The sequence below is a fragment of the Ostrinia nubilalis genome, chromosome Z (assembly GCF_963855985.1).
Source record: "Ostrinia nubilalis chromosome Z, ilOstNubi1.1, whole genome shotgun sequence".
In the NCBI taxonomy this organism is placed as follows: Eukaryota; Metazoa; Arthropoda; class Insecta; order Lepidoptera; family Crambidae; genus Ostrinia; species Ostrinia nubilalis.
Window position 1 is genome coordinate 5,919,491 of NC_087119.1, and position 24,335 is coordinate 5,943,825.

The 24,335-nt window shown below is 36.6% G+C and overlaps 1 protein-coding gene and 1 long non-coding RNA gene across 2 annotated transcripts; one reads left to right on the forward strand and one right to left on the reverse strand.

Moving 5' to 3' along the window:
* Positions 1-5,437: 5,437 nt before the first annotated feature.
* On the reverse strand, positions 5,438-10,662 carry LOC135087130 (uncharacterized). The gene is made up of 6 exons (XR_010260685.1): positions 10,498-10,662; positions 9,606-10,417; positions 9,436-9,528; positions 9,151-9,345; positions 8,953-9,064; positions 5,438-8,875 (listed from the first exon to the last, which is right to left on the reverse strand). It is a non-coding gene; the product is annotated as an uncharacterized LOC135087130 (long non-coding RNA).
* Positions 10,663-19,236: 8,574 nt separating this feature from the next.
* On the forward strand, positions 19,237-24,262 carry LOC135086454 (breast cancer anti-estrogen resistance protein 3 homolog). Its single transcript, XM_063981170.1, has 6 exons — positions 19,237-19,324; positions 19,465-19,692; positions 19,909-20,906; positions 20,991-21,159; positions 21,256-21,433; positions 21,664-24,262. Exons 1-6 carry the CDS (start codon positions 19,322-19,324, stop codon positions 22,023-22,025), a joined length of 1,938 nt encoding a protein of 645 aa, XP_063837240.1. The 5' UTR covers positions 19,237-19,321; the 3' UTR covers positions 22,026-24,262.
* Positions 24,263-24,335: the final 73 nt, after the last annotated feature.

The window sequence follows — 24,335 nt, forward strand, 5'->3', positions numbered from 1 at the left end:
TTGTCAGGCTAGTGGTGACCAAAGACAACCAAGCAAACAAATGTCAGTTTCACTACTTATTATTATTCTGTGGTTTCACCAGCAAACCATAGACAAAATGTCAAAGTCAACTAATTTCATAGTGATGTGCGCTTTCAACACGCACAATTCAATTGAACAGTTAGTCGATTTTACTAATTAGCTAATTTCTTTGCATGGTTATCTTCCTTCCAGTTTACTGGATGTAATAAAAAAATATATAACGGAGAATGTTCACTAATTTTGTTTTTCAGCTTTCTGTATTCTCTGTTAAAAATAAAAAATACACGTGAAAGAATTATTTCGATACGTCAATTAGTTTCCAAGATATTAAATTTTAAAGGTCCGGGCCACATACGCGTGACGTCATGTCATAGTATACCCACGCTGAACTGTCCCACCAAACTCAATGACAGGGGGGCGCTACCATCGTTCAACTATAATTATGGTTTCCGACATGACAAAAATCTGAACCAGCGATCCGGTACATGACAAAAATCTGAACCAGCGATCCGGTATTGACGGTGGCGCCCCACTGTCAATGTCATCGACAGGACAGTCCAGCCCCCTTAGACAAAACGCACTTTTTGATCGAATCGAAAATCGAATCCGTCAAAACTCCATACAAAAAAGGGGCTTTTCGACCACTTTTCGACTGGTTTGCGATTATAATTTGCACTTTGTCTAGACCCACAGTATTTTGGAACTATACTGGCTCAAAATTTGTAGATGTCAACGTGAAATAGTGAACTCTGTCAGTTTATAACGCGTTAGATTGTAAACTAACAGTGGGTTAGGTTAGGTTAGATTGTAATAAAATTTAACTACGTCAGATTATAATCTGACCTAATCTGACGGAATTCACAATTTTACGGTGACAGATAGATGGAATGTGGAATCTTGCAAGCTTAGATTAATAACTTGCAAGTTGAATTAAATCCACTTAATTTAATTCAACTTGTAAGATTAAGCTGAAATTTCGCATATACATGTCGGATGACCATGCAATATTGTGATAACATGGAGCTGATCTGATGATGGAGCTGGAAGGTGGCTATAGGAACTCCGGAATAAAACAACTTAACTACATCGAGTTTGGGCTCGTTCGTTTAGTATTCGAATCCTTCATCCATTTTTAATTAAATACCTACCACATACAACACACAACAACAGAACACAAAACACTGCGCGAGATACCTACAACTGCTACGAGTATAGCGACTGAGTGGACCAAGTCACACGGGGTCACGTGACCGTTGGCGGGACTCGATATTTTTTATGCGAACTTTGAATTTTTTGATGAATGCCTATAAAATCATAACTGATTTACTACCTAGGTACTTGGTATTTTTGAATGAAATAAAAACAAATGAATTTGTATAAATGTAAAAACTTAACTGTAACAAAGGTTTCAAGTGATTTTGCACACGTAGTACATTCTCCATTGGGTATTTGACACCATTGCCCAATAATGGAGAATGGGTCTTGGAACTTTGGGTCTGCCGGTTTATTTTATGTTCTACTAGCTTTTGCCCGTGGCTTCACCCGCGTGAAATTTCGTTTGTCACAGATTGTCATAAATTATAGCCTATAATGTTATTCTGGGTTTTAAACAATAATACTGCAAAGTTTCATCAAAATCCGTTCAGTAGTTTTTGCGTGAAAGAGTAACAAACATCCAGACATTCAAACTTTCGCATTTATAATATTAGTAGGATAGGATAATATTCACCTGAAATTTAATTTAGGCCTATACCTACAGGATGTGGTCTTGTAAAACATCGCCCATCTCAGGGGTAGTAGTACACATGAAAGTAATTACAAGAAAAATAGAAATTAAATACTACTTTATTAGTAAAAGACTTTGTTCAAACGTCTTCTAAAACTTTCGAGACGGCGCTTGTTACCGCCCCCACCAACCCCGCGTACCCCGCTACACCACCGAGCAGAGACTCCCCGAGAGAGCGGGGGGACTGACCGATTAGCTCGCCCGCGTAATAAAGTACCATTTTACTGAATTCATGGATTTTTTGTTTTTTTTTGGCTTCAGTGTCGTGTATACTACCACCCCTGAGATGGGCGTTGTTTTACAAAACCACACCCTGTATACAGGGTGGAATTTTGTAATGCCCCCTGGAGGGAAAGTACTCTTAATACAGTAGATAGAAAATTTTACTGAAAGAAAATATTCATTCATTTTTGAAAAGAAAGAGAACTGAATTCAAAAATTTTGTATTTTTTTCGAAAATTCACTACCATACCATTCAATTTTCTGTACATAATTAAAATAATTTAAGATTTCATGGTTTTCCTTTCATTTGATTTATCAAGTTTGTTAGAGAGAATTCATCCTTATACTTAACCCTAACGATCGATGTAATAGAAATACAGGATGTAATTTTTAACAGATTTTAGTTGGATCGATTCCCGGGTGTGGCAACCGAATTTTTGGAAATCTTTGAATGCAGTTCTATTTCTTTTAAAAATTAAAGGAATGTTTTCTTTGAGAAAAATGTTCTATCTATAACATTAAGAGTACTTTCCGTCCAGGTGGCATTACAAAATTCCACCCTGTATGAATGAGTGATGCAAGCTCCCGAGTTAGATTTGGATGCTGTCTTATGGGTGATTCAGCTATCTGAATATACAGAGGTGCAACCAATTGCAGAAATAGGCAACCGTTTGGTAAGTACTGATGACGACTGATGTTAAACAATCAAGTACTACCCATTGGTCGTGATGACGCTTAGCAGCCAGCGGCTTAATAAAAGCTCCTGCTGAGTGCCATAGTGTTCGCCATTCTGTTAATCAAAGATATTGCTAGTAATTAATTTACTTAGTAATCATGAATCACAAAATCTATTGTTGTCACATTGTCATCTTGAATGGTAGATGATCAACTAAGCATTCCAAGTAGTTCATTCGAAATTTCAATGCAGTGGGAATTAAATAATACACCCTCCTCACTACTGACTCCTTATCGATCAGTGCGCAAACCCCTGCGCGACCCCTAGCTAAATTGCGTGGTGCCGGTATCTACTTACATTGCTCAAATATAGGTAAGTAATGGGCGTTCCACGCGAGTCGCACTCCGAGGACGACAAAAGTCCCCTTGATACGCGTACCAAAGCCAAGCTAGAGAAGTGGTTAGTTTCTTACGATATAATTCGTCTGGCAAAAAGATTAATAATTGCAAAACATAATTCCATTGTCGCCCAACTCGCCCGCGCTGAAGAATTGAAGAATCAAGTCTCCACAGCAGAAAGTATGAATTTCAGTGTGCGGGCTCGATTTTACGCAGCGGTTCAGGTAGAAGGGGAGTCCTATTCAGAATGGGCTCACCGGCTGCGAGACTTGGCTGATCCTTGTGATTTTAAAACTATACTAGATGAGATGCTGCGCGATCGATTCTTGATGGGCATGCTGAACGGGCCGGATCGGGAGAGGCTGCTGGAACTGGAGCTTTCTGAATTGACGTTTGATAAGGTGGTGGATATGGCCAACACCTTTAGGAGTGAGCGCACTGTGTCGTCGACTAATCCAGATGACCCCTTGAAAAACTTGATGTTTATCAAGAAGTGCACAACCTGCGGCTTGTTGTACAAGACCGCCTTTTAAATCCACCTACTCGGACCTTCCTTCGCCGGCAGCCATCGAGCGTCTTCTGGAGACGGCTGACGAAGAAGAGGTTTCTTGGAGCCGGGCGATGTCTGCGTCGGCGAATCAGGCGCGTAGCGTGGATATACAAACAGCATCTTGAGCATTGTATCGTCTCAAGATCTGTTTAGATTTTAAGGTACTTACGTCGTATAAATACGATGATTATTGGTATTCAGTATTATCCGTATATAACCACGTACCATATAAGTGTAATAACCAATATCCCATTCAATGTGTGTATTTATTTTACTACTTCACAATGTAAAAACATGTCTCAAAATTAATAATCAGGAATATTTTTTACATGTTTTACTCATTGTTTAAATTAAAGGAGACATTGTAATGCTAAAAGTATGTAAATGTACCTACTACCAAATTATGTTATATTTTTATCCACTTTTAAAAATGTTTTAAATTGTGTCAAAGTACATTTGTACGAACCAAATCTGTAGGTATTTATTTATTGCATTGTATCACACTAAATTCTGACTGAAAACTTTACAATTTACCCCGAAAATTTGTACCTACTATACGATATTTCTATAACTTATACTCGTATGTATAACATATGATACTATTTTCTGTGTCTTTTTTTGTATTCTAGAAGAGAAATAAAGTATCTTCAACCAATTTTGTGAATGTGAAATTCATTTGGAACCCTTACACCTGAAAATACCTAGGTAGGCTTCACTAGGCAACACTACAGTTACCAACAAACTAACGAAGTTTTTAATTCGATTCAAATAGCGAAATGAATTTATTGCTTTGTGATTTGGCGATTGATACCTAAGTATTCATCGCCTTACGGTTTTATCAAGCAAAAGCATATTTTTTATTAATATTATTATCATCTGTTTTTGGCTCATATTAAAGGCATTAAGTATTATTTTATTAATTAATTATTTTTTTACAAAAATGCATAGAGTTAAAATTTTCGCTCGGATGCGTGTAGAAAAACTCTCGCTCCATCCATCTGCACTGCGCCTCGGGCGGAATTCCCCGCTTGTGTAAGGTACTATAAGTACGTGTGCTATTCATTTTTTCCTTTAGATTCTGTAATAAATATTCGGGAGGGGGTCGGCCTTCTCTTATTTCTTATAATAGGGGGGAGGGGGTCATTATTTTTTACTTGATTGTTAGTGTGCTTTGCAATCCTTTTTAAAGGTTCTAAACCCAAACTGTACTCGTACCAATAACAATGGGATCCTAATAAGTAATTTGCCTCCGCTGTTTATGTATCTGTTGTCAAGAGGGTAAGGGAAGGTATCCTTTGTTCCCACTTGTTAAAATGTCTCTCCATGAAGAGTATGACTGACTCTTTAAGTCAGGGAAGTAAAGTCATGGCTACTTCGAATTTTCACATGTCAGGTATTTCACTTTTCGCTTATTAACAAGTAAAAATGTGAGGAAATGCAAAACAAATCCTCCTACACACTAAGTAGGTAGGACCTAATAGTCTTTGTTTCTACTCGATTTAGGAATCTTTAAGAATAGGTAAAAGTAGATCTCGTACGATGGGACCCTTCGTCTGCAATTTCAATTAACACTTGGCAGGTTTAGAATTCCAGCAAGGTTAGGATGTGCGCGCCACGATATAATTTCGATCGATCGAAGCATTTATTTTGAATTTAGTTGATACATAATTACGCATCTTGTCGTCTAAAGAACAAAAAAATTACTCTTTTAAAGGGGGTGGCCATCTTAGCTCGGATTTTTTTTATCGATTAAAGTAGGAATATAATTGAATAAAATGCGGAAAATTATTTAAACATGTATTAACGGTTTTATTACAATTGTAAGAATATAAATAACAATTTGCAGTTTTGATCATGCAAGTATAACTTCGAACATAATTATTGGAATAGTCGGTTAAAACTATACAACCTACTTAAGTACCTACTCTGAGGTCTGAATCCCGAAACTACAGTTTACTTCATCTCATCACATAACTTCTTATTTACCAGCGAGGTCATGAAAAACTGGGCATAACTGCGCCTTGCAGTTTCTAGGAAATAACTTTGAGTTTCAGGATTCAGGTACAATAAAGTAAAAACTTCCTAAAAAAAGACGGTAAACGATGACGAGCTCTACAGGGAGTTCTATTCAAGCCTGATCTCGGAGTACCTACCAAATAAAATTCCCCTCTTGTTGTCTAGAACTACCTGCAGAAGACTACTTTCGTACAATAAGACACCTAGATTATCTTTTTTTTACATTGCATTACCAAGCATGGTTAATGAAGACCTAACCAGGCCGCATCGTGGTGAAGTATCGAACCTCATGATCTGGCATTGAACATAATAAAAATCTGATCTTATGGCCACTTTACTGTTAGCGAATCTTAGCAATTAATACGCTCACAAATGTGTAGAAATGTTCGCCTAGCGCCGAATTAACGCCTAATGCACTCAACACAATAAAGCCATTAGCTTTCCAGGCCATTGATTAGTCAATTATTGACAGTTTGAAATTCTTATCTTCACGGCTTAAATAGTTGGAGAAAGTCTTGATAAGTCAAGCAAGAGTATTTAGAAAAATATTTTCAAAGTCATCAATTCCATGGGTGGGAAATTCTCCTGATTTATGTAGCCTATAGGGACCCCTTCATTAGTTCCAACCAAATTAGTATGATACACTGCAATTACGTTACGCAGAATTTTCTCTAGCGAAAAACTACTGTCTCCATTACAATTTAGTTGAGCAGCATTGTCGATTCTACAAGAAACACTTTGCCTTTGTAGCACTAGTAACGCCATATTTGGTGTGAAAAGATGCAGAGAATGCCTGTTTACTATAGTACGAAAATTAATAACTGCCACATCGCATGGAAATGAAGTCTTGATCAAAGGAAGGAACGCATAATGAGACAAGTCCGCGAGCTTCTTATCGACTACGAATAGGTCTAAAATATTGTCTACAGAGTTGGCAAGGTACAAAGCTGAAAAGCTAGGCAACTTCAGCTCCGAGCGCGATATGTATTGACTATATTGGTTAGATGAGTCTACAAAGTTTTCGAGCAAAATGAAATGTCGATGGTATGTCGTAGTGCTGTCTGCTAGACCTTCCTGTGTACCCCTGCCGTCGTTGAAAAGCACCCTTCGGTCTAACATCACAACCAAATGGCCTTCTTGTAATGATGTCACCCCTTGAGCATGATCAGTAATTAAGGTGAGCCTGCTTTTGGCGTCTTGTATGAAAGCCATACTTGTTATAGGGTAAATATTTGACTCTATTCGTCTACTTATATTCAAAATTCGCGCAGTATGCTGGAATCCGTTATTATCCGTGTATATTTCAGGATGGTTACCATTGGCTATTTCAGTTTTGATGGATAGAAAAATTTCGAGTTCTCTATTTTTCGGCGATATTTCGTAATCTAATTTGCTTTCGATGAAGATAGACTTGGCTAAAGGAACGTTTACAAGATTGTATAATTTAACAGTATGCTGCAGTAAACGCCCATAGACTGAAGACATTTCAGTAGTAACTTGTCCAGCAATTATTATTGATACTTTGGTTTTAGTGCCATCTCTGAAAGGCAACAATATGTCATGAAGAGGTCTTGTAACGTTCGTATTGAACAGAAATATGCCAGCGTTGACATCAGCACTTTTGAATGCTCCATAGTCAATTAAAACTGTCTTCTCTGTATTGGTTTCCTTTTCTATAACAGTTTTTAGAAATCCAGTGAGCTCGTCTATTACGATTCTGTGTTTATAACTCTCCAGCTGTATATCACCGGGCTGAAGTGGTAGAATATTAAAAGGAAATACGGAAGTTTGACTTTCAAAATTGTCTATTGTGCAATGCACACAATATATCGTGGCTGCATTGTTTGTGGCATCGTAAGTTTCTTTGATCTTGTATAGCTCTAAAGTCATAGGTGGCACAACTATGGCGAACATAACTTTGTAGAAAACATTTGAAATCCTGATATAATTATCGGAACTGTAAGTCCAGACCGGATTGATCTGGATAGTAAGATCTTTTTTGTTATGGTCAACCACCCTAATGTTTGGATGTTTTGTTATTAACTCTACGATTTCAGTTCTTTCTTGACTTAAGGAATTGAATACGTATATCTGATCACCAACATCAACTGTTCTAAAAACAGAGATGAATTCTCCTTCTCGGTAGACTAATTTATGTAGATATGGTGAACTTTTGTCTGGTTTCATAGTCAATAGACTCGCAGCGACTTCTTGGATATGCCAACAATCCTTGACTGAAGATAGAATTATTTTGTAGGTATACTGAAGGATGTTAACTGCTATAGTACCTCCTACTACATGCCTGTCCTGAAGTCTCGCCACAGTTTCCCTTGCTTTGGTCAGGAGTTCTAAGAGACTAGTCGAATTATGTCGTGTAAAAACGTTGTAATTGATCGCGAATGTAAGTAATATTTCTGTGGAACGTAACGTGGACTGAAGTCGTCGAATTAATATTTTAAGTAGAGGTCTGGAAGTGAAGAATCCAGTCCAATAAGCTGGACTTCCCGATTTTATATCAGCAAAATTCAAAAAATCCCCTTGAAAGGTAGGATAAGCCTTATGTTTACTTAGAATCGTATTAAAGTAATCACTCGGTGTGCCGAAGTCAATGTTCGCTTTGTAAATATCGGTGTTAAGATTTATGAAATCAGCCAATTTTTGATAGTTATTGTACTGATAGTCAAATTCTGTTTGAAACTCATACCGATATGGCCCGCCTAGAGGTGCGACGACCACATTATGAGGTGAGATAGTTCCCGTTTTAGAATATTGTTCGAGTAACTTTTCGGATTTTTGCTTAACATTATAAGTATGTATATCTGTGTTTTTGTTCAATTTATTGAAGTCAAATTCTCCCGAGCACACGTTTTTATTAGGTCCGCAAGCTTTGAAGTTATCGTAATTGAACTGCAAATAGTGAGTTAACACCGAGTTTTTAGGATAGCGTTCGTTGCCGATCTTATTTAATTCTTGATTCAGGGGATTTGCGGTATTCTTGTCGTTATCCCAATACTGTATCCAAATGAAATCGCTGATCTGAAATTCAGCAAGAAACTGTTCCCATGAGTAATGGACGTTAGTGATGATGAATTTTGAAATCCCGGCCGCAGAGAGAAGGTACGGCATCGTGGGACTATGAGTCACGCTGTCCGTAAGCCAACCAACTTTAGGTGTGTAATTTAAATGGTTTTTTAGCCACTGATGACCTGAAAAGAGGTTTATTCTGAATTGCGCCGCTATTGCAAAATGTAGGATAATATTTAAGGCTACAATAAACACAAACCTTCAATGAGTTGATGGACTAGTCCGAATAAATGAGTGGTCGCTTCATCCGATTGAACCCAGCCTCCTGTGGTTATTTCTAATCTTCCACTTTTAACTAATTTCCGTAAAACCTGTATATCAAAAACGCAAATATTAATTTAGGTATGGTTCATGAATAGGTAATGAATATGGCAAGTGTGCTAACGACAGTAGTTACCGAACGACTCTTTTGTGAGGTCCTTTTCCACCATTGACTTAAGTGCGACACTTCATTCCAAGTAAAAGTAAGTTTGTTGTAAAATTGAAGTTTCTTCACTATATTCGAAATAATCTTACTGACAGTGTTGTTGTGATAATGTTCAAAGGACCGTTTCCAAATGGAATCCACATGAGAAATCGGTAACAAGATCACCTGGAGATGACAAATGATACAGATAAGTTAACTATTGAATGCTACATAAAAAAATGAGTTAACTTAAAAAAAACTTTTAATAATTCTTACATTTAAAGCTGGCCATTTTGGACTTCTCATCAATGCTTCATAGCGGCTGTCAAAAATGTAATCCCAATACTGTCTCTTGACTACCCACGAAGGCTATAAAAGGTTTAAAAAACATGAAAACTTTTATTCTTGATAATGGAAATTCTTAAGAGAAATAATATAAAGTGTACCTCTATGTCAAAACTTGAAAACTGAGCTTGGGCATCGATGTCAGCTTTGTTTCCCTGCACAATCACACAAGTATATGGATTGGTCGTAACGTTGTAGCTGTATCTGGAACCGAAAGAACCATCTCCCGAGAGTTCTTCCAGCAAAAAATCAGCTTTTTCATCATTTTCTGTACTTATCATATTACCACTAGTACCACTACTCCGCAAATCGCTTACCGCGTTCGGTGATTTCTCATTAGCATCTGCTATAAATATACCTTTAACCAGAACACTACTGTTATCTTTTTCAACTGGACGGGCTGGGATTACAATAGTGTTGTCTTTGGTGTTGATTTTTTGTTCAACACTTTGTAGGTCACGATCGTCTACAGATGGAAAAAATTTAGAAGGCGAGGGTATTTGATAATATGATTCCACAGTGACTTCTCCTGGAAAACTATTATTTTTTACTCCAGGCGGTTGAAAAAGTATGCTCTCTTCAGTAGATGACTGTAGTAAGGCCATTGTTATATTGTTAAATGTGTTTCTTGCTAGTCTCAGTTCTAGGGGGTTTTCGTTCCTCGCTATTTTCATTTTGGAATACGTTGATTTTCCTCTGCCAGTCTCCACTGATGACAAAATGGTTGACATTTTGGGGCGCTGCATTTTATGGAAGAGAGTTTTCACTTGAGCGTATCCAGGGGGCATTAAAGCTTCATTGTGTTTGGGTTGAAATTGTGATGTATTTCTCCAAACTATGCTACCTCCGGGATTATCATCACTGAACGGTCGTTGGACCATTTTTGATTGATTTCTCACAATTTTTCGTAACGCTGCAAAACGGTTTTGACAACATTTTAAATTAACTAATCGTCTTATTAAAATAAATTGTGATTGGTAAAGTTAAACTTACTTTTTTCATAACAATAAATTCGGAGTGGTAATATGACAAATAGAATTCCAAGAGTCCAAAATCGGTTTTTACGCGCCATAGCTCGGAAGGCGACTGGGTCATGGTAGCGGTGTTGGGGGATGTTTAGAGACAATACTTTCAACAAGGAATTGTTTTACCGGCTGTCTGTTGCGCGTACGCACTTATGAGACGATGTTGACGTTTGATTCCAGTCAATTGTTTGACAATGGGCCAAAACGTAAGTTGGTAGTTTTGGTAACAAACAGTGTGCCTACCATGAGTTTACGTTAGGTGAGCTCGCTAGCGAATACGTCAAAAAATTCTATGAAGATTTTATTTCTTGAAAGTAGCCGCTAGGGGCGCTGCACAATATGTCATACATTTAAATGTCATTTTTTTACGCAGTCGCTAGCGAGCACACCTTACGTAAACTCATGGTAGGCACACAGAAGTGTTCTGGATAATTTAACTCGATTACTTTATTTTCTGTTCCTTCTATTACTTCTAGCCGGCCGAGTTGATAAAGTCTAAGTGGCAGTGGGTGGGGTACATAGCTCGCAGAGCTGATGGCCGATGGGGCAGTAAAGTTCTCGAATGGCGACTACGTGCCGGAAGACGTAGTGTGGACAGGCCACCCTCCAAGTGGACCGACGATCTGGTGAAGATCGCGGGAGGTGCCTGGATGCGGGCGGCGCAGGACCGGTCGTTGTGGAAATTCTTGAAGGATGCCTTTGTCCAGTAGTTGACGTCATTTGGCTGAAAGGAACAAACGAAAGAGTTTTCTATAAGGCTTTTTTCTTTGTTTTTTTAAAACAAAAGAAGTGCGAAAACAAAAATAACTTTTCATTTCAACACAGCCTCGTGACCAAAAGATTTTCCCTACGCAGTTGCACAGTTGAAAAAGGCTTTCATTCTGGCACGTGTACCCAGGTTGTTCAAGGATTCGTACCCAAAGGGTGTCTATTAATAAACCTCCTTCGTCTGACTTTCTGTCGCCGGGGACGCGCCGATAGAGTCAGACGAAGGAGGAGGACACCTACGCAGGTGTCTCGTTGAGATTTTCACAAAATCTATGTTTCTGTTATCGCTATGAGAACAAAGAACGAAATAAAACTAAAATTTTATGCCAGGAACGTTTTTCTTGACATTTTTTGTATGGTCAATTTATGAAAGTACTTACTAGAATAGATCAAATAAATAAAAAGATAAAGTTCTAGGTGTTCCATATTTTATGAAGGAACCCTTGGTGCGGGCTGAGGGTGCGGGTGTCCAAACGACGCACTGGATCCGTTGTTTTAAAGTCTGTTATTAGACTTATTACATACGTAGGAGGTATCCTAAATGCACATTATTTTTGTTAGGTCGTCGTCGTAGTTGTTTCAGCCAAATGACTATTTCATTTCATTTCACTGCTGGACAAAGGCCTCCCCCAAGGATTTCTATGTACAACGACCGGTCCTGCACTGCCCGCATCCAGGTTCTACCCGAACCCTCACCAGATCGTCGGTCCATCTAGTAGGAGACCTGCCCATGTTACGCTTTTGTTAGGTATTTAGTTTTGCAATAACTTTTATTCAAATAAAAGTTATTGCTGTCTTGATGTCTATCATAATATTTTTTGGAATTTAAACATAAACAATAGGTACTTTAAACTAATCAAACATTAAAGATCTTTTAAAGCTAATCAATAGTTTTCAACTAACTTGAGATCTTGTTTTCTTTAAAAGTATTTTTTAATTTTTGTTCAGCCAAGAAGAAGAATCATAACATCTAGAATTACATAGCAGTGAATGCTTCTTAGAGGAGGCACATCTTTTAGTAGAACCGTAGTACTTATTATTATTCTGTGGTAGAACACTGTATATTCGATTTTTTACAGGCCACCAAAACACATAAATTTTTGGCATATTTCTCTCAGTGACAAGTATAGGCGCCACACACTCCGAAAGCTATTTCACTAAACTTAATCTAGTAATATGTATAACTATATCACTAAACTTGGACCGTTTTATAACTATATTCCTAGTGAAATAGTAATGAATCGCTTTCGTATAACTATGTTACGGTATATAATTATATCCCTAGGGATATAACTATATTACGGCTTTATCTATCTTACTGCGACATCTATACAAGGTTTTAATTATTGAAATTTTGATAAGTTATTATATTCTACACGGTGAAAGAAGAACGGTCACGCCCCATACAAAAAAAACCCAGACCCGACAGAAACGAGACATACCTCAGTTTTTTTGTCATGTCTTAATTAGTTAAATTATATATTTTTTATATTCGAAATCTATGTATAACACCAAAATATTACCCTTTGTTTTTGTTCAGGCGTTATACAAAAACTAATACAAAATGCCTATTTATCACCAAAATTGGTAAATGTATGTACCTATATGTCTATTACAGCTGCTATGGAATGTATCTAGGTGACCTGAAGATACAGCCGGATTATACAGGGTGGTTATACATATGGAACTATAGTGATCTCACTCGATTAAGTATTTCTAAACTATACAAGATATCGAAAAACTAGTTACTGATTCTGAAAGTGCTTCACGAGCTCTTTCAAATGGTACCAATAATAGGTTACAGATTATGGAAGCTGGTAACATTGCATTTTAAAGGACAATGTTCGTTCTCCATACATTGTTCGCCGTTAGATCAACAGTGCCGAAATAATACTTTCTAGGTTCTAAATGACACAAATCTTTATGTAAGAACAATTATTCCTGGCGGACCAATTCTATAAACTTATTGATAGCAATATTGTTATCATAACCTCTTACTTACTAGTATTGTATTATATTATTTTATGCACATCGATTTGGGAGATGTTCTGTATTGTAGTTGTCGCAGCCAAATTGTATTATAATATTGGACGGGTTTTGGAAATAGCTCGGCGTTCCACTTTTATGATTTACTTACTTACATTTTGCACGTAAATAAATAACATGAATCCTATGTTTACTTTCCACTCTTGACATTTAACACGTGACTTACCAAACTAACTATCTCCATGGTTACCGTCTTAGTCTATGCATGACTAGGGATTGAACAACTTTTAATTGAATATTATTAACAATTCTCGATAATTATTATCGATTGAAAAATATTCGGTATTTGAATCGAAAGATATATTCAATTTTATCAATATCAAAATATTCAATTTTAATAATGAAATAAATATTATTTACTACCACCTATGAAATGTTCTAAAAATTGCCTGGAGCGCTCCCCCAATCCTGGGTTTTCCCTTTCCAAGCTGAGAGGATATCATTTTGGTTCTATCGATACATTATAAAGGTAGTTAATATTTGAAATGTATTACCAATTATTGTTATAAGCATTTTGAGCGAATAAAACTTTCAATTCTATTAGAACTTTAGACATTTCTCTCACTTTAAGCGGCATTGGATTTTTCATCGAATTTTGAAACTGTAACAGATATATTAAAGATGATGATCCCATATTGTTGTCATTGTCTATATCAGTGTTATGATCACAATTCTTTTTATTTTATTCATGACCTTCGACCAGTTGGACACATTAGATAGCTTCTTGTAGTATCGTGCAATATATTTTTAACTTTTAATTAAAATCTAGTCATACTGTAGCAATTTGGACGATTTATTTTATTTACAAGATCGGTATCTTATTGTCTATGATGACCGCAGTCAACATCACTATTACATGGATTCCTAACAATGAAGTACGGCATTGCCTTGTGCCGATTTTACATAGATTTTATCGACACAAATTATGGAACTTCATAGGATATGGAGCAGGCCACGCCCTAAAATGTCCGGATGTCGTCATAGTATTATGGAATACATATAAAATACTTTTATTATTTCATTTTTTAATCCTCAAGTGTCCGTTACAATCTAATTAATATTTAAGTATTCAAAAAGTAAGAGATTAATTTTGATACTTTACTGCTGTGCCCAGGAATCTAAGGCGGTTTCTGACAATGTCCTTTTGTAACTTCTCGTTTCCACCTTGTATAATCCGGCTGTATCTCCAGGTCACCTAGATACATTCCATAGCAGCTGTAATAGACATTTAGGTACAAACATTTACCAATTTTGGTGATAAATAGGCATTTTGTTATTAGTTTTTGTATAACGCCTGAACAAAAACAAAGGGTAATATTTTGGTGTTATACATAGATTTCGTACATAAAAAATATACACCACTAAATTTTTATCACCGAAAAAATTTTAACAGGTTATGTAGAAACGTGTGAAAAATTTAAAGCAGAAGAAAAAGAAATGTTTTTCATAAAGTTAATTTTTTTATTAAATTTTCTTTAGTCCGTATTTTACGCGTCACAGCTGGGTCACTCCGCTGCTCGCTAGAGTAGTCGTACGCGCTCGCACGTTGCATCGATCTGTCTGTCTCGCTCACGCCTCGAACACGCTTCCAGTGTTATTATTACATACTTAGCTAACTTAGACCATTTTGAATTCTAATAAGTGTTACATTATCGTACGTTAATAGTGCTAGCGACGCGTGTGTCAATAAACTACCAATTTTAGGAGGATATTTTGAGTCACTTTATTTTACTTTTTTTTTTGCACAAATGGGATCAGTATCAATAACTCATTACCCAGATTTTTTTTTCCGGTGATTAAAATTTAGTGGTGTATAATTTAACTAATTAAGACATGACAAAAAAACTGAGGTATGTCTCGTTTCTGTCGGGCCTGGGTCACAGATGACCGTTCTTCTTTAAATAATTAGATCTTTTAAAAATAACTAGCGGCCGCCCGCGACTTCGTACGCGTGGATCCCGTTTTACCCCCTTCATCTATCTTACGCGGTTTAGATTTTTTCATACATATGTTTTTTCCCGCTAACTCCCGTTCCCGTGGGAATTTTGCAATATCCTGTTGTAACTAAGCTTTAAGTTTACTAAGGTACCTGCATGCCAAATTTCAAGCGTCTAACTTAAGCGGTTTAGATTTTTCATACAAATGTTTTTTCCCGCTAACTCCCGTTCCCGTGGGAATTTTGCAATATCCTGTTGCAGCTAAGCTTTAAGTTTACTAAGGTACCTGCATGCCAAATTTCAAGCGTCTTACTTAAGCGGTTTAGATTTTTCATACAAAAGGATTTTCCCGCTAATTCCCGTTCCCGTGGGAATTCCTAAGTATACTATAACCTGCCCAGGAGTATGAAGAATAATTGTACCAAGTTTCGTTAAAATCCGTCAAGTAGTTTTTGTTTCTATAAGGAACATACAGACAGACACACAGACTGATTGCATTTTTGGCATCAGTATCGATCACTAATCACCCCCTGATAGTTATTTTGAAAATATATTTCATGTACAGAATTGACCTCTCTACAGATTTATTATAAGTATAGATAAATAACTACTTTATTAATGAATACATTCCCCAAAAATATGAGACAAATGAAATCCAAATAATTTTTTGTCTTTATTTTTACTCTTTTGTCAAAAGTGGTTTTGACTGATTATGAGTTTTGACTGCAACACATCGAAATACTTTGATGTCCTGTCGTCTATACAAGGTTTTAATTAATGCAATTTTTTTTGGATTTGTTTCGTATTTGGGGAATGTACTACAGGTGTAATTTTTTTTGGCATGTATTTAAATGATCTTTTTAAATTAGCAAAAACGGCAAATAAAAAATCTAAATGGTCATCTATTTTAATGATTGATCCTCTTTCTTTGAGACATAAAATAAATGAAATCGATCGATATTTTAATCTCTTTTAAACTAGTTACGCAAAAAATTATTGAGATGTAAAAATTATATCTGATCGTTACTTGTTGGTCCTCAAAAATAAAAGAAATGAGCACCAAATATTCAATATTGTGATACTTTTTTAAATAATTCGATTTGTATAAAATATTTTTTGTCTATATCAAATAATCTTCAAAATAATTAGTATGTTATGGTACTTATTTTTATTAAGTTGTAGTCAAAGAATGGAAACTATTTAAAGGCACTTGATGTTAAAAGATTTATTTTTTATTAAAAAAGCATACTTAACACGTTCACACTGCGTTATCGGGTCGAATTCACCTTAGGTGCTGGATGCGTTGGTGCGGGATGGATATATTCGGTCTTTTCAGTAGTACGAAAGATACATATTGTTTTGCAATTGTTTTGTCAAACACAGTAACTAAATATTTGGAAAAAAAAAACTTATCAGGTCCTTACGACCCGATGTCGCACTAAAAGTATATCGTTTAGTGTATTATCGTGTCTAATCGACCCGTTGACAGATGACTTTATGGTCACTGATCACAGTCGAGATCGGTATACAAAGAGAAAATCAACCTTGCGATTTGAAAAAAAAAAAAATAATAATAACTAGGTAAAAATTATGATGTCGGGTTCAGGGATGACAGAAGTAAGAAATTATTTTACATAGCGCCTCTAGTCCCAAACTAAGCAAAGCTTGTAATTTAAACAAACATGGCAATGTACCATTCTGCTTGCTTATTGGCGCTAAGCCCTTGGCCAACTCAATAACCAATGACGGACGATTGTCACTCAACCACAAAATACCGCGTAAATTAAAAGATATTTTTTAATTAAAAATATTAACTAATAATATTTTTAGTTAGATCAAATATATTTTAAAGTTAAGTTATACATAGATCGAAATGTATTTATTAGGTGATCAATATTAAAAGGCAAACTTGATATAAAAATCATCAAATTAACAAAATTAAAGATCAATAACTAAAAAAGAGGATCAAATATTATTTTGGTTTACCAAATATTAAAAGAGTATGTTAAACATAAATATTATGTTACCTTAAATGAAGATCATTCATAATTTATCCGTAGATCAACTAATATAGACCCAATAATTAATATAAAGATTAAATATAATAAAATACATCATTTATTTTTAAAAGTGCACATACAAAAAAGATCAATTAGTTTTTAGAGGATCAAATAATATTGTCCCATTTTTTTTGCCCATGGGTTACATATTATATTCTGATTAGGTATACAGTGTGTCCGGACACCAGTGTCCGACCCGTTAGGGCGCAGTAATATGATCAATTTTATCGACAACCTTTTTTTCCACTTTTTAGATGCACTAAGTCATTACCTAAAACTGATGTTAATACCTTAGCTTTAAGTCAACTAGTCTAAGCGTAGTAGTAGGGGCACCTACTGTCGGGATGAATTCGCGTTTGATAGAGTCATATTCAATTATTCATAACGCCTAGACTAGTTGACTTAAAGCTAAGGTATTAACATCAGTTTTAGGTAATGACTTAGTGCATCTAAAAAGTGGAAAAAAAAGTATGTTTACGGTCTAGATTTTTTTTTCATTGAAAAATTTAAGAAAAAGCATCATTTTTATTTTATTTTTTACGTTTCAAGTGTTTCTTACAGATTTTAATGGGAGCTTTTGATAAATTTGTTGATGTCTACTTATTGCCTACTCTTCTAGCTGTCGAACGAATTCTCTTTTATGCTTATAGGCCCTGCACATCGGTAGACATTGCTAAATAAATTAATCCACCTGGACTCGGAAACCCAAAAAAAAAACAATTAGCTGCAATTTTTTAAAAGTAGGGATAAAATGTTTTATTCCAGTGGATTTGTCGATAAAATTGATCATTTTATTACACCATAACGGGTCGGACACCGGTGACCAGACACACTGTATAAGCAAAAAGGGGTTGAATTTTGCAAATTTCGCCGTAGAAGCCATCCTTGGACTTCAACGAACATTTAAAAAGAAATGGTGTTATTGGTCCAGTGTTGAGTTATGCGCTTACCAGCACATTTTGCGATTCATTTTTATATTATAGAAGATGGTAGAGTCTTAAGTATGTATGAATATATTAAAAGGATGCCAATAATTTAAATTTAACCTGTATAAATGATACATGTATACATGATGTTGTACGAGTAATTAAAGTGCAAATGTCTTCGCCGCGCCCTACACTGATTCCTAGATGTTATGAGTTAAGTTAAATAAAAATCTAGCTGATGCTTTAAATTATATAGCCGACTAGCTTTCCGCCCGCGGCTTCGCCCGCGTGGAATTTTGTCTGTCACAGAAAAACTTTATCGCGCGCGTCCCTGTTTCAAAAACCGGGATAAAAACTATCCTATGTTCTTTCCCGGGACTCAAACTATCTCTATGCCAAATTTCATCAAAATCGGTTGCGAGGTTTAAGCGGGAAAGCGTAACAGACAGACAGACAGACAGACAGACAGACAGACAGACAGACAGACAGAGTTACTTTCGCATTTATAATATTAGTTGGGATGGGATAAATAATATTATATTTGTTATGGGACAGAGGAAAACCAGCAGACGAATCACCTGAAAATGATTACCGTCGCCCAAAGACACCCGCAGGCCCTATTGTATTGGTTTTAATTTTTAATATATTTAAAAAGACAAAACACTTTTTAAATTATCATTATATGGGTAAAAAAAAGTTAAAAGTAGGTAGCTTATCAAAAATCATCTGTTTCAAAACTAAACCCTAAAAATGCATATCATTGAGAGCGGTCATTTAAAGAAAACAACCAACAAGTATGTAAACAATCGTTAAAAGTTCAGACGCAAGCGCGAAAATAAATTGTGCGCAATTGCGAAGCTTCTCAGCCCTCGCAGACGGCGGCGGTTGCCTAGGGGACGTATTGATCGCAACCCTCTCGCCCCCGCAAACCCCGCCCGCGCGCGCCGCCCTTCGCGCAGGGAGCCGGCTGTCCACCCCTCAACAACACCCGACGCAACAACTTTCCATGAAAAACTTAACCTTATCGTTATAAAACAACAAAAAAACCTCCAGAAATGGTAAGTGTATGCTACATAGTATTCGTTTATAAGCCTGGTAGTTACTATTTTTGGTGTGTTTGTTCACGATCGATTCAAGTAAAGCTTCCATCGAAATTCGTTCGTTCGTTCCCTCTTATAACGTGTTTCTAATATTTCAGGACACAAGTGCCATGTCCACGTCTGGACTGCTGGAATGGGAGTTTTCATTGCCATCCGATCAAATTATATCCCATGGCTGGTATCACGGAGCTCTAAGTCGCACTTCTGCTGAAAACCTTCTGCAGCAAGATAGAGAATTTCTGGTTCGGGATTCATCCTCCCAACCTGACAACTACGTCCTTAGTTGTCGGTCTAATGGGCAACATCTCCATTTCGTGATACAGCGGGTAAGTGAATATTTTAATTAATCTACCTACTTAAGACTTTTTGAGAGTAAATACTTATTTGTATCTTACATTGTGCTTAGCTAAGTAATATAGTAATTTGTTATCCCAAGTTTTTTATGGTAAAAAATATGTATTGAGAATTAGATACGTTGAATATGCGTGCGGATTTCGTTAGTTAATTCAACAGCTTGTAATTTTGTTACAAATTATTTACAGATCGTAGTCCATCCTGAAACAGTATACGAAAGATACCAGTATCAATTCGAAGATGAAGCTTATGATACCGTAGCAGATCTCATTACATCATACGTTGGATCAGGGAAGCCCATATCAGCAGCATCAGGGGCCCGGATTCAATACCCGGCAAACCGTGTTGTGCCTCTGACGAATTACATTCCGAGTGATGATGTCAGCTCCGCTATGTCACCTGTAGGCGACGCCGCAAATTACGGCAACCCTTACAGTCTCTACAGCCATTTTGCAGCCAAACCAGGGTTATTACAGCTAAGAGTGCCTTTTAAAAAGCAACGATCACATTCACTCACTCCAATCGATATGGGCCAACATGTTAACCACGGAAAAAGCGCCAGCGCCGACGGGGTAATTCAAAGTCAAACGAACAAGCACAACAAAAACTTTTCCAGCGAATCTAATTCCAGTTCCAGCACATGGGATGCTAACTTGCCGACTAGCCCTCCAGCCAAGCCGGCGAGGTACGACGGACCAAAAGCCGATGAGAGGCGTTTAGAACTCCAGCGTTTGTACCATGTTTCTGGATCAGACTCTGGCAATGGTTCGGGGGATTCCACTCAGAGCTCAGCCCACAGCGACCCTAACAAACGAATCGAGTCGGACTACAATTTGGTGACACCCACCATAAAGCAGCAATTTGATTACGACCTAACGGAAGCGAGGCTGTTGCAAGCAGAAAACTTGGACTATGTCGTTGAATCCAGAATAAATCTGGAGAATTTCCAGTCACAAATAATTCCCACTGGTTTGACGAAGCCTCTGGAGTCTGAAACGCTGCATACCATAAAGTTGCTCCTCAGGACATCAGGCCCGCGGATATTGGCGAATCATATGACGAAGGTTGATTTGCATTTTCTTTTGGATGATGCAATTCAGATCGAGGGATTGGACAAAACTGCATCAGGTTTAGAGTTGTGCTTCTTACCCCAAGGCAGACCTTTGCGAATGGACGTTATTGAAAGGTAACGATCTGAATGGTTATAAAATACCTACATAGTAACATTCATGATCCATAACATACCTAACCTACATTTGTATTTTTTTAGAGTGGAAACTTATCGTCTGCTGATTGCCGTGACTATCCTGACTTGCCAGACGGACAGACAGAGAGCTGACACAATCAATGATTGGATACTGCTGGCAGTTGAAACCAAAACCGCTCTTGGGAATCTGTATGGCTTCTCAGCCATTATGTTCGGATTATGTATGCCACAGGTAAGCTCTCGCTTAAACAAATCTATGAAATAATTTGAAATAGTATTTTAGCGTCAGAAGAGCCACTTGATGTACTAATACTATTCTTTTGACCAGGTGGAGTGCCTCGAGAATGCATGGAACATACTTCGGCGCGTGTATACTGACAATGCCTTCATGTTCGAGGCGAAGCTACGCCCTTGCTTCAAAAGCATGAATGAGGGAACTAACCCCTTACCTCCTAATACCACCACACCTTACGTCTTGCCTCCTATACTGTGCTTCCATTTATTTGGTAAGTAACAATTATACTTAAACACGGCTTCTCCTCACCCACCAGGTCTGTCCACTTATGTATTGGAATACAAATACACAGCTGTCGTTGTGGATTTGAATGTTGTTAGAAGCTAGCCTAAGAAATGTTATTGTGATATTTCGTTGATGATATACCTTGATAGCTTTCAAATCTGCATTGAATTGCAGACAAATAACTTTTAATTAATAGCCACTTACTTGTGTCCGCAGACGGTGAAGGCGGAGGTCTGATGCCGCCAGACGACACCTTCCCTAGCAGTCTGATGAACACCCTGGACTTCGACTTCAACGCGACGGCTGCCCACCTCGAGACCGCGCGCCAATTCCCGAACCAAGTTGACACCTTTAAGAGAAACGCCAGAACTGTTGTCCAGGAGATGTCTTCTCTCGGTCCGACCCTCGACCCCACTTTACTGGAACTATTCAGAACAGAATTCCACATCAACTTCCTCTGGGGAGAGAGGGGAGCCTTAACCACCCCCTACCAGAGATTCGCGAGGCTAACCGACATCCTCACTGCAATGGCGAATAAGCTGGCTTCTCAACCAGCAGATGTTGACGATGTTGTTTAATGTTTCATTTGTGACTGAATTGTTAGTTCATAAAATAGACTCATTAGTGTTCATGTTTTATAACGGATAAAATTTTGCATTGCGATTTATTATTTATGCTCGCTGTCCATCGAAGCTGTGTGCAAGTTATGCTAAAAGTAATTAATTAGAAATATTGATATTGATTTATACTTAGTTATTTTATAAATATGTATTACAAAAAGCTTCTACATATTAAGAGCAGGTTTACCTAAAGAAACATATTCTGATGATAAATAATAACATCCTGAATCTTTAGCGCCAAGCGAAATTTTAACATTATGTTAACTGTTTTCTTAGACACTTCTCCATTCATTCAACACATTAGCTGGTGGACAGCGAGTTCGCAGTGTTGATATTTTTTACTGAATTTTAAATCTTCCTTTTTAGGCTGTTAAAACAAATTTAACTATAGTACATTGGGTCAGGTAGAACGTAACAATTTGTAAATAAATATGCATTTATAACTTATTTATATTATGATCATATCATAGAATGGAATTATCCATTGAGGATTTGAGGCTCAGCGGCTCTGCAGATAATATGATTGATATGAATAATCTATTGTAACTAATTAAAGGTGTAGACAACTGTTTATATTTATAGACTACAAAAATAAATGTATTTTACGAATGTGTTTGATTTTGGTAGCAGGCAGACAAAATTATTTAAAGGTATAAAGCTTGCTACTAGACTAGTAACCAATGGATTTAATACTTAAAACCGAAACCGACACACCTGATATAATAATAAAATATTATAATGATCCTGGCTATGAAAGATTTGCCATACCTACTGGTTGAATAAAAAATACAGCATGTTCTGAAAAAGAAAGACGGTCAAGTATTGCGCAGCAAAAAGCAGTATTGCGCAGCAAAAAGCAATTAATGAAAATATGGCTGAATTATAAAGAAAACTTAAGGATTTCGTGAACATAGATCGTAATTTGTCAAAGTTCTGGTAATTAGTAATTTGTTATTACACAAATTTCTTTCTCGGTCGTTTAGATCTGCAGGAGCGACCTTTTTGGCGCTATTGTTATATTTGTCACCTTATATGCCGTAGCCATTTGGTTAAATTAGACTAGGGATGATGTTATGGATATGTAATTGAGGTTATGGATACGGTTAGGTACTGATATTTTTTATTTCCTGAATTAGACAATATACTTAGCGGAATTGCAAAGGAATAATAAATTTATGGTTATTATACACAAGTATTTAGTAGTTTTAGTAGGCAAAAACAGAAAGGAGGCAAATACGGAACATACTGGGTACCATTTTTTTTCTGTGCGGTTTCCCGATTCGGTTCGGATGGCACGTTTCAGTGTCATCACTTTTTTTGCGTGTGGCGTTAGGCACGGATATGTGTAGGAATTTTAAAATCGATGGTAACTCCTTCAATTCAGGTTCAGGAAAATTTTACCCAGAACCAAACTAACTTAATTTTTCACGTATATTATATACGTAGCCTTCGTTTCTAGGTATTGTAAGATTGAAAAAAAAATAGAGGTGACCAACCTTTTTTGAAAGTTGCGTTAATTGATATTAAACAATAAATAACATTATGCTAAGACTGCCATTATACATAATTATGGTTATCCATAACAAAAGGCAAAAAGTCATTTTTTACTAACAAAAATAGTTTTCACATATTTGATGAATATCTATTCGTTTCGTTTCGTTTCGTTTCAGCCAAATGACGTCCACTGCTATCTATTATCTATAATAAAATAATTATGACAGTTTTACTACATTCGTATAGTAAAAAATTGTTATGAGGAAAATCAAAACAACGTTTTTAGACCTATAATACCTCGTAATCAACCAAATCGTTAGGAAATGCAAAATAAGTTGAAAAGGTTTAGCACAACTGTATTAGAAAAGTCACTTAACCTCCATTTCCAGAAAATACACTTATTTTGCCACTTCTAATAACATAAAAACTCGGCATGCCGGGCCGTTCACGTTCGATTTCGAATGCAAACTATAAGTATCAATTGAACGTGTAAAAAATGGTCAAAGTACTACTGTTTTCTTTTCCACATGGCTGAAGACACAGATATGCGTGTCATCTAATCGTATGGCGTTGGGCACTGAACAGTGTCACGTCGTTTTTGTTTAACGCCACAGTTAGAAGTGAAGTCTTAACTATTTATCCATTGGCGACAGTTATAAGTAAAATTTTCTTTTAATGTTCACATTTATCAAGCCGTTTAACTATAGAAGTTTGTGAAACAGATAGATTATTGCATTTTGTAAGTTAAATAATAAAAATATCAACAAAGCTAGA